Source organism: Zosterops lateralis (genome assembly GCF_965231275.1).
Source record: "Zosterops lateralis genome assembly, chromosome: 34".
Lineage (NCBI taxonomy): Eukaryota > Metazoa > Chordata > Aves > Passeriformes > Zosteropidae > Zosterops > Zosterops lateralis.
Window position 1 is genome coordinate 1,919,757 of NC_139794.1, and position 10,856 is coordinate 1,930,612.

The following is a 10,856-nucleotide window of genomic DNA, read 5'->3' on the forward strand; positions in this document are numbered from 1 at the left end:
CCTCATCTTCAGCATTGCTGTCAACTCTGGGGAGCCCAGGGGGAAAACACAGTCCGGTGCCCCAGTGCAATCAGACCTGCTGGTCCCCACACAGGTGCCCTTTGCTCATTTCACCTCCCTGTAGTTCACACTTAAAACATGCTTGGAAAACAATGTGGACTTTTTTAAGGCTCCCTTTTCAAAATTAATTTCTCTAAACTCTTCTCTCTTTCCCTGTGCAGTTCGACATGTGCCTACTGGGAACTGTTTCCCTCTATCCATGCCTTGTCCATGCCAGTGCTCCCAAAGGCCAGCCCAGCCCTGGGGCCTCAGCTCTGCCCTGCACACCCCTCCCAGCACAGAGCACTGCCCAGGGGCATCTCCCTGGCAGCAGGACCTTAAGGGCAGCTCAGACAAACAGAGATGCTGCAAGCCAAGGTGCTGCTGCTGCTGTCTGTAGGTAGAGGAGAGTGAGGAGGCACTTTCTGAGCAAGCTCTGAGGCAGATCTGCTGATCCCCTGAGTGACAGTGCAGGAGTGTCAGTGACACAGACAAAGCTGACAGCCCCTTTCCTTTCTGAGAAAGCTGAGAGCAGCCCTGGCCATGCAGCACCATCTCCACAGCAGGAGGAATCTGCCCTGGTGGGGATTGCTCCTTCCACCTCCAACTTCTCCCCACAGTCCATGGGGAGCTCCCAGGCAGGCTGAGAGCTGCTCCTGGCAGGTGGCTGATCCCCTGGCCTGGCCAAGAGCCCTCAGGGCTGCAGAAACTGCTCTGCAGGACGGCCCTGGGCACCCCTGGCTGCAGCCCCAGCTTCAGCCCCTGCAGCCGTCCCTGGCAGCAGGAGCCGTCCTGCCGTCCTGCCCTGTCCTTCTGACACTGCCCAGGGCAGTCCCGCTGTGGAGCACATCCTCCCCCAAAGCAGAAAGGGCAGCAGAGCCATCCTTACAGTCCTGTCAGTCCTGTCATGGGTGAGATTTAGGAGATCCCTGCAGCCAGAGACTTACTGTGTCAGAAGTGGCGAACATTTCTCAATGAGGAAGCTCAGAGTTTTCAAAAGGTATGAAGATTTCACCATGAATAATCTCAGATTTGTCCTTCTAGTTTCTTTAAGCCTCTGTCTGCTTCACTGCTCTCAGGTATCTACAGGCAGTGCCCTCAGCCCTGCTGGGCTGGGAAAGGAGCTGGTCCTGAGGAGAAATGTCTTTTTGAAGCTTTTCTTGATTGCCAGGAGCCCCAGCTCTATGTCAGGAGCCCAGCCCAGCTCAGCAAAAAAGACACTGTACAAGGACTTTAATGACGCTCTCAGGGCTTTGGTGTTGTTTATATCAGAGTCAGTTCCTCTGAGAGTGTTCCAAAAACTTCTTGAGAACTCAATGTCAGATTAAAACCACCAATGTTTCTTTTTAATTAATGCAATTAAGTTTAAATAAGTCCCACTGAGAAAGAATTGTCAGATCAGTTAGATCAGGAAACTGGATGCAGTGATGACAGGTGGGGACAAGCAAGGCAAAGGTGTCTCTGATGCTGAGCAAACCTGGGTCTGTGCCAGGAATGCAAAGGGCCAAGGCCTGAGCCCCAGCTCTGTGACAGGAACCCAGCCCAGCTCAGCAAAAAAGACACAGCACAAGGACTTTAATGATACTCCTGCGGACTTGGTGTTGTTTACATTCAACTCAGTCCCTGAGAGGGAGTTGAAAAAAATCTCAAAAGAATTCAAAGTCAAATTGAAACACTGAAGTTCCTTGAAGTTTTAATGGCTCCCATTGAGAGACACGACTGAGAAAGGGTCCCCAGGCTCCAGTTAGAGCAGAATACTGCAGGCAGTGTTGACAGGTGGGGACAAACAAGGCAAAGGTGTCTCTGATGCTGAGAAAACCTAGATGTATTTCAGGAATGCAAAATGCCTGAGCCCCAGCCCCTGGCAAGGCACACCCTATCCCTCCCTCCTTGCTCAGGGCTCTTCCCAGGCCACTGGGATGTGGGGATGTGCAATGCCAAGGGCAGGACCATGGGGAGGCCCCTGCCAGGCTGCCGAGCAGGGACAAGGAGGCAATGAGGCCCCAGGCCTGCAAGGGTCACTTGTCTCCTCCTCATGGCTCAGGCCCAGGCCCAGGAGCCATCGCCAAAGTGCTGCAGGAGTTGGCTGTGTCAGGGCCTTGCAGCTGCTGCCCATCCCTGTGCCCTGTGCAGCCCAGGCTGTCCTACGGTGTCCATGTCCTGCGCCTCTGTCCCTGCAGGCTGTCGTCATCCCCCGGCTGCCCCACCTGTCTGGGCTGTTTCTTTGCTGACAGCTCTGCATCCTGCCTGTCTCTGCCTGGGCTTACAAAGCCTCCAGCTTGAAACCAGGAGGGCTAATTTCACTTTTACCGTGCCTGTGAATTTTTAGCACAGGAACAAGGCATGCAAGGACATGCCTTTCTCAGCAAGGACAGTTGTAAGACAAGTAGAAGACATCTGGCTCAAGAGTGCAGTGACAGAAAAAACAAGGACTGAATCAGGGAACTTGGGGTGGCTTTTATGGTAATGCCTAAACTGTAATACACATGTAGCAACTGTGTATAAGTAACATTCTTTTTGAATCACATGTCCATATAAGGTTATGAGTTACACCTTAGACCTCAAGCCTGAATAAGTGATGCCCTCTTAATTGCAAATTAGTGCTAAGGAGTCTTATTCTTACATTACGTAGATTTGGTGACAGCGGGGCCTCACGGAATAAAGGTGTCTACTGTGACACCTTGGGACCTCATGGAACCAAAATCCTTTTTGAGACAGCAGAGCCACATGGAACCAGTGGTCCATTGTGATACTGCACATCCAAGGAGGCCATTGTGACACTCTGGAACCTCATGGAATAAAAAGTACATTGTGACAGAGAAAGGCTTCATGGAACCAAGAGTCCATTGTTACACTGCAAGGCCTTGTTTGAACAATGGAACCATTGTTGGTAGTGAACAAACTCATGGAACCAAGGGGTCACTGTGACACCCCAAGGCTGCATTGAATGAAGAAAGGTCCCCATTGTGACAATATGGATCCAAGGAGACCATGGTGACACTGTGGGACCTTGTGGAACCAAGGGGCCATTCTGACACAGCAAGGCCTTGTGGAACCATGGGTCCATTGTGACGTTGTAGAACCTCATGGAACCACGTTTCCACATTATACTGTGGAACCCCATGGAGCAAAGCGTCCATGATGACACGGCAAAACCAAGGAGATTGTTGTTTTCAGTATGAAAGCTCACAGAACCAGAAGTCAATCTGACACAGCAAGGCCTCATGGAAACAAGGGTACATTGCAACTCTGTTGGGCCTCATGGAACCACAAGCCATGGTGATACAGCTTGGCTACATGGAGCCAAGGGGCCATTGTGACTGAGGAACTGCCATCTTGTGCCTCCTGTGGGCCATTTTGAGGGATTTGAGGGACCTGGAACTGATTTTGAGTCATAACTTGAACTGGGAGATTCACAACTGGGGAAAAGGGATTTAGGGAAGGATCCCTGACAGCAGGGCACTTGCTGTCAGGGCAGGGGTAATGAGGAGGCTGCGGGGGGCCAGGGAGTCAGCAGCTCCCTTGCACTTGTGGGCAGTATGCTCCACAGAGACCTCCCAGCTTAGAGGACAAGGGTTTAGGACTGAGGGAGGGGAAAACTGGGGAAAGTTGCTTTGTTTGTTCTCCTGCTTTCCTTTTTTCAAATATCACATACCAAATTATCACAAACAATGAAAAGAATTTGTTAACTGAGGTGTCCCCCTTATTGCTCAATTATGTTAATTTATTCTGAACAGAGTTACCAAAAGGAACTGTAACTACCTCCTCGAGGGACGCCTTCAGAAAGTGGAGAAACAAGCGCCTGACAAATCTTTTCAACAAACCTTTAGAAAATCCTTTTCCCTCACTATCCAGGATCCCCACAACTTGGAAATAAATGCCCCTCTGTTGTGCTGACAACTTTGCACCCATCCTCATCCTTTTTTAACTCCTGTCAGCACAACAAAATCTGCCCTGCCCTGCGGCAAAAGGAAAGCTGAAACAAAAGGACCAGGGACCAACCCAAATGGACAGAGTGCCTCCTGCAGTCAGTTTGACTATAACCAAGCCACGACCCCAAACCTCCCAGAGGGCTGTGCACCCTTCCCCACCACTTCCACACCAGGGGTAACTTAGCCAAAATGGCTACTGAAACTGAAAACACACGGGACAGGTCCTCTACTGGGAAGCAGTTCTCCTGGGTGCCAAAGGGTTGCTACTTCCACCTCTGGGAGTGCCTCCAAACAAAACTTGGCCAAGACTTCATGCTTTTAAATCCAAGAAAAGCACAGTCCATCCATGGAATCCTGTGGGCAGGGCCTCACACTGGGAACCAATTGAAGCGGTGCTGGAGCTGGCTAGCCCTTCCATGACCCCACACTGGGAGTGGGACACACCTTGGGAGCAGCCTGACCTGAGGTGGAGCTTAAAGCTGATGCTCTGGGGCACTTAGGCTATTGTCAGGTGCACAGTGGAGACAAGGATGAGAGGGAGACCTTCCGTATGGGTTCCAAAGGGTTTTATTCCAGTGGAGGGTCCAGGAACTGAAGACAGGGTTCAGCTGCATGTCAGCTCTTTTAAACGGGGGAGGTTTCAGGGGAGGATACAAATCTTTACCCAATGGTAAGAAAGTAGGGGAGGAGGGAAAGGTGGGGTTTACATTTGATAAACCAATAGGGAAAAACAAGAAGGGGAGAGTGGGTCACATGGTGCAATGGGGCTTCAAGGATCGGGGGATTGATAGGGAACAGTCTGGAAGAAGGGGCAGGGTGAGGGAAGGGTTGACAGCTGAGTAAAATGATAGACAGGGAATATTCAGGAACAATAGGTAGGATTGGAGCACGACATCTGGGTAGATGGGTACAAACTAGGAGCAAATCAACAACTCAGGGAAGTAACAGAACCAAAAACCACAACACTTTCCTAGTTTCTTCCCACACAACCCACTGCTCAGGTACTAGGTGTGACCTCCTACACACCAACTTTAAAATTTTCAGTTAAAAATCAGCTCGATTATAGCACTGTCCCCACTGGCACTGGGCACACTCTCTGTGCTGATTTGCAGAAAAGCAACAATAGCATCCTGTACAAATCCTACACTGCAGTAGCACCCATGCACAATGCCAACTTCTACGTGCACCAAGGGCTGCAGAAAAACACCCACAGAGGCTGGCTGTTCCATTTACTATTTCTGGAATTTCTAAATTCTCTACTGAAGGTTGCTATCAGTCCAAAGCTACTAAGTTGCCAGCAGAGGTCCCATATAATCCACCTAAATAAACCCTTTCCTTTCCTCTGTCTAACCAACAATTAGCCAAGTTCACGAATTTCGAGAGACTGAGTCCAAACTACCAAGGTAATGGAATCCCTTCTATCTGTCTAGCCAGGTTAAAATATACACACATCACCACCTGTAATTATTCTGATACAAAAGCCACCCCTGTTATAACTCTTAAAATCCACAAACACAACCTCCATGTCTCAAATTCCAAAAATCACAACTAAGCCACTACAAAAAGGGACTTTTGCCAAACTGACACTGTTCCTCTGTCTTTTCCCAATCTTCTCTAAAAACATTCACGTCTCAAACCCTAGAAACTAAACAACTCTTTTCACAAACTACATTTACTATTTCGCACTCAGAATTTACTGCTTCCCAGTTATAATATTGTGGCAGCTTTGGAATGTACCTGGGGCATGCAGGTCTTCATCTGTAGGACACGCAATACCACCTCCTCTTGCACTCCTTAAGCAAAAAAACCCCCAAGCTGGATGCCTGTCTAGTTTGCAATGAAAAATTGTCAGGCTACAAACAAAACAAGGAATTACTCCCTCTTGTCCTCACCACAATGGGTTCCTAAGTCCTCCCTGAACCGGAGGTAATTCCCAAATAAAAGCCAAATTATTAGTAGTTCAGCTTGAGTGCAGTCCTCCACAAAACACCCTTTCTGTCCTTCTGTCCTCTCATCTCACCAAGACACAGTCCCCCATCACATCGCCCGGTTCAAGCTGAAACCATTAAAAAGGGCCTGTCTAGATGGCCAGACCCTTTCAGTTTAGGCTTAAGCTTCAACTGCCACTTTCAACAGACCAAATCTACAAACACCAACACAACCAGCTAAAAGTTACCAGTTTGCTGCAATTGTCATTTTTGACACTAGGTGGCAATATTACATCAAAAATACACCACAACTCTCAAAACCACGGCCACTCTAACACAAGCTGCCCAGCTTCGCAAAGCCTAAGTCTAAAAAGCATTCACAACTCCACAAATCCTGTGGAAAAACTTACAAAAATACTATGCTGGAACACTAAAGTTTGTCTCTCAAATTCTACAAGGAGGAAGCCGTTTGAACCCAAGCACTAAGTGTCACAGCAAATGCCATCCTTGTCTCCTGGGTTTCGGACTGTTCAAGTCCAAACACCAGATGCTACAGCAAATACCATCCATCATAACCAGAAGTACACACACCTGTGTTCCCAATCACAGGACGGAGAGGTGCCTCTTTACAAAGGAATAAAATATTCACAGAGCATGCAGGGCTATGCAGCGCTTTAGGCATTCATCCCACTCGCTTCATTCATTCCTGGCCGTGTCAGTTGCCTGAAGACGGAACTGCAGGTCGGAACCCTCATTCAATTTGTACCCAGGGTAGGTCTCAACAAGTACTCACATTCATTATATGTGTATATATATTATATTCAATGACATACAGTCATTCTTGCAGTCAGGACACACTTAAAATGAAAACACATGATAAAATAACAATAAAAAAGGATTTGCCCCAAACTGTTAGTGAATTTGCCCCAAATTGCTAGCAAGCCCTCTACAGCTTGACAAACCCTTCCACTGGCAACCAAATTGCATTCTAGCTTGCAAGCAAACTATATAGGCCCAATCTGAGTGTGGGACATCTCCCATGACTTACCAACAGCCTCCTGGCTACACATATGCCTTATAGGCCACTATTTTAACTTTTTAAACATATAATTTTGTCTGGAGCTCTAGTCCTTGTCTGTCCCCAGATGAATGGTCGGGGAGTGGAGCCCTGTTGGGAAAGATTAATCAAGGAAACCTTATAAATATGATTGCTTAGCAAAAGATTCTGAAAATGTGAAACCTATAGTCGAGATAGAAATGGAAGCTTACTTTGAGTTGTAGGATACCGAGTCTTAGTTACTATATAACCTAAAGACAATAGCCTAGCCAGCTGAAGGAGAATCCCTTTTGATTGAACAATACCTTTCTGCTGGCTAAGGGATCCAAAGGTCAATGTAGCAAAACAGAAAAGTCTAAAGAGTAGTTTTTAGAGTTTAAAGTATAACACATGGTAATGTAGTAGTTCTTATAGGCTGTATGTAAATTCTATAGGATTTTGTGTCTTGTATTGGTTGGTCACTGTAAATTAGAATATTCATCACAAAAGGAGATATATGTATTGTAACCTGGAGCTCGCCCTCTTTCTCTTCTCTCTTCTCCCTCTTCACTCTCTGGTCCCTGCTCTCTTGGCTCTCCTCTTCACTCTTTCTCTCTGGACCTCACTCTCCTTTCCCTGCTCTTACCTCTGCTCTCTTCCCCCTGCACTCTGACCCCTGCCACGTTGCTCTAGCTTGCTCCCCTCTTCTTGCCAGCTTACCCTCTTGCTCTCTCTCGTTCTCTCTCTGGGACTTCCCTTCAGCCGAGGCTGGTGGCTGAAGGGAAGGCCCTTTCTACCCACGACAATTGCAATAAAACCACATATTCTAGAATATCACAGGTTTACAGAATACCTTGTCCCCGATATCGGATGTCTCTATAGAGCCCTCTCTCCAGGGAGATCACGGGGGTGCCCTGAGGGGTCCACTACCCAAACTGCTCTCACAGCTGAACAGAGCCCATTCCTGCCATGGTCGCCAATTGATTTGTATAAAATTGATAAGATCAAGTACAAAAGACTCTCTAACTAGTTAAAGTTAGAAAGTGGTGTGTTTAATTCGGTGTTGGATAGCATGGGAGTAGCCTCCTAAAGGTGTGCACACCAATCACAAAGCTCCAGCTCTCTATTTATTTACAAAAGTGTTACATATTCATTCAATTACTCAAAACACCTATACATATTCCTATTCCTAGCATTGCCTCTCCTCGCTTCATATTAAAATGAGCCTGAAGTCCTTTACACCTGCACAATTCTTCTCTCAGATTGGGTCAGCGGTCTTGAAGGATGAAGTCAGAGATGTCTTCCTCACAGTAACCGTTTTACTCTCATCTTGTTGGCAGCTATATGACCTCTTGGGCATAATTCAAGGTCTCCTGCTTGTTCCAATTAGTTTCTGTGTCCAGGTGCAGTCATGGTTTCTTCCATTATCACAATAGTCCATCTATCTTACTTCCTTCTAAAAACAAAACTAAAATGAGCAAGTAATATATTACCTATGCTCTAGCTTAAACATCTAATAATTATTAACTTGTCCATTAAATGTCTACTCTTCTAACTTAAATTTTAACCAATATAAATTGCTTCTCTCCCTTAGCTAAAATCATAACTCCTTAAATCGTTAACTCAAGGCACTGCAGGACACTGCAGACAATTCCTGAAGCACTTTGTAGGATGATCCTGCTCCCCAAGGGATGTTCCCATGATGCCAACTCAGGAACTGAAATGGAGAGTGGGGCACGGAGGGAAGGGCAAACAGAGATGGGCTGTTTGCATGGGAGGGGACAGGGATGGGTAATAAGAAGAAATTTGGACCAGGAAAGAGGGAAGAAAGCAAAGGTGAAGCAAAGGAAATGCTCAGGTCAGTTTGGGATTGGCTGCCAGGCAGCCCCGGCTCTGAGCAACAACATCTGCAGTGGGACAGGAAACTCACAGCTCATAGGAACAAACTCTCTGGCTGACTTCGGAGGCCACGACAAACCTGAGTGGTTTCCCTCCTGGCCCCAGGGGATGATGGCATTTGTGCTCACTGAAGTTCATCTCCCCACACCAACACTATGGGTGTGCTGATGCCTGCTCTGGGCAGTGCAAACAGGGGCTCCTGAGCCAGTGCTGCCGTGTCTGTGCCTGCAAGGATGCAACCCCTGTGTGAGCTGGGGGAGAGGCCAGGGCTGCACAGGGGGGATGTTGGTGGCAGGTGTATGAGGATGCTCTGGGATGCTCCTGGGCACAGCTGCTGTGCCAGCACTGATCTGCCCCCAGCTCTGCACACAGACATTGCTGCTGCAGCTCCAGAGAAGGGAACACAGCAGCATCTCTAGTGAAAACTCCACTAGAGATCCTTTTGTTCATTTAAAGCCACCAAGAGCACAGCCCTTCATTGTTACACTCTGGGGCCAGAGTAAAGGTGGAGAGAAACAAAACAAGAAATGGCACAAACAATGGCCTTGCTTTGTGAACACCATAGAAAAGTAAAACAAAGAACAAAAACCTGAAAACCTAACTGGCAATTGCTATTAAAGGTGACTTTTATTACAAAAGATTTGCAGAAATGTGCCAGTAGTTTAATGTTTCTGAAATGGTCCAGTGATCAGTGTCCACACTGCAGCCTTGAGCTCCTGGTTCCTCAGGCTGTAGATGAGGGGGTTCAGGGCTGGAGGCACCACCGAGTACAGAACTGACACCACCAGATCCAGGGATGGGGAGGAGAAGGAGGGGGGCTTCAGGTAGGCAAAAAATGAGGTGCTGAGGAACAGGGAGACCACAGCCAGGTGAGGGAGGCAGGTGGAAAAGGCTTTGTGCCGTCCCTGCTTAGAGGGGATCCTCAGCACAGCCCTGAAGATCTGCACATATGAGAAAACAATGAACACAAAACAGCCAAAATCTAGGAAAGCATTTAACACAATGAGCCCAAGTTCCCTGAGGTAGGATTTGGAGCAGGAGAGCTTGAGGATGTGTGGGATTTCACAGAAGAACTGGCCCAGGGCATTGCCATGGCACAGGGGCAGGGAAAATGTATTGGCTGTGTGCAGCAGAGCATTGAGAAAGGCACTGGCCCAGGCAGCTGCTGCCATGTAGGCACAAGCTCTGCTGCCCAGGAGGGTCTCGTAGTGCAGGGGTTTGCAAATGGACACGTAGCGGTCATAGCACATGATGGTCAGGAGGGAATACTCAGTTCCAAGGAAGAAGACAAGCATAAATAGCTGAGCAGCACATCCTGTGTAGGAGATGGTCCTTGTGTCCCAGAGGGAATTGTGCATGGCTTTGGGGACAGTGGTGCAGATGAAACTCAGGTCGCTGAGGGCCAGGTTGAGCAGGAAGAAGAACATGGGGGTGTGCAGGTGATGGCTGCAGGCTATGGCACTGATGATGAGGCCGTTGCTCAGGAGGGCAGCGAGGGAGATGCCCAGGAAGAGGCAGAAGTGCAGGAGCTGCAGCTGCCTTGTGTCTGCCAGTGCCAGCAGGAGGAAGTGGCTGATGGAGCTGTTATTGGATATTTGTTGCCTGAGTAAATGGTTTCCACCTAGGGAGAAAAACACAGGGCTGTCTCAGGGTACACCTCTATGAGCAAAACATACTGCATATCTCATAGCAATTCAACATTCACTGTGTCTCTTTTTAGGAACACTGCTCTGCATTCCTCTCACCTGGGCTCTGAATTTTCCTGGCTGCTGGGGACTTGAGTGATAAGCTCCAGAGGATTTCTTCTTTGCAGTGAGAGGCAACTGAAAATGCTGGGTGTTTTCCCATTAAATGGGCTCGTGATACATCAAAAAGCTTCTCAGCTCTGCTGTTTAAAATTTTCCCACCTGAAGAACTGAGCTGGGAGAGTGCCTTGTATTTGTTCATCAAGGTGCACCTGCACAGTTAGGAGTGGTTGTGGGTGTTTGAAATCCCTGGCATTTCTAATGCACTGCAGGTGAA

General features: G+C 48.0%; 1 protein-coding gene across 1 annotated transcript; it reads right to left on the reverse strand.

Moving 5' to 3' along the window:
* Positions 1 to 9,496: 9,496 nt before the first annotated feature.
* Positions 9,497 to 10,420, reverse strand: LOC310921485 (olfactory receptor 14A16-like; the record flags this gene model as incomplete). Its single annotated transcript, XM_083881619.1, has 1 exon — positions 9,497 to 10,420. The coding sequence occupies exon 1, from the start codon at positions 10,259 to 10,261 to the stop codon at positions 9,497 to 9,499; it is 765 nt and encodes a 254-aa protein (XP_083737745.1). The 5' UTR covers positions 10,262 to 10,420.
* Between the last annotated feature and the right edge of the window lie 436 nt (positions 10,421 to 10,856).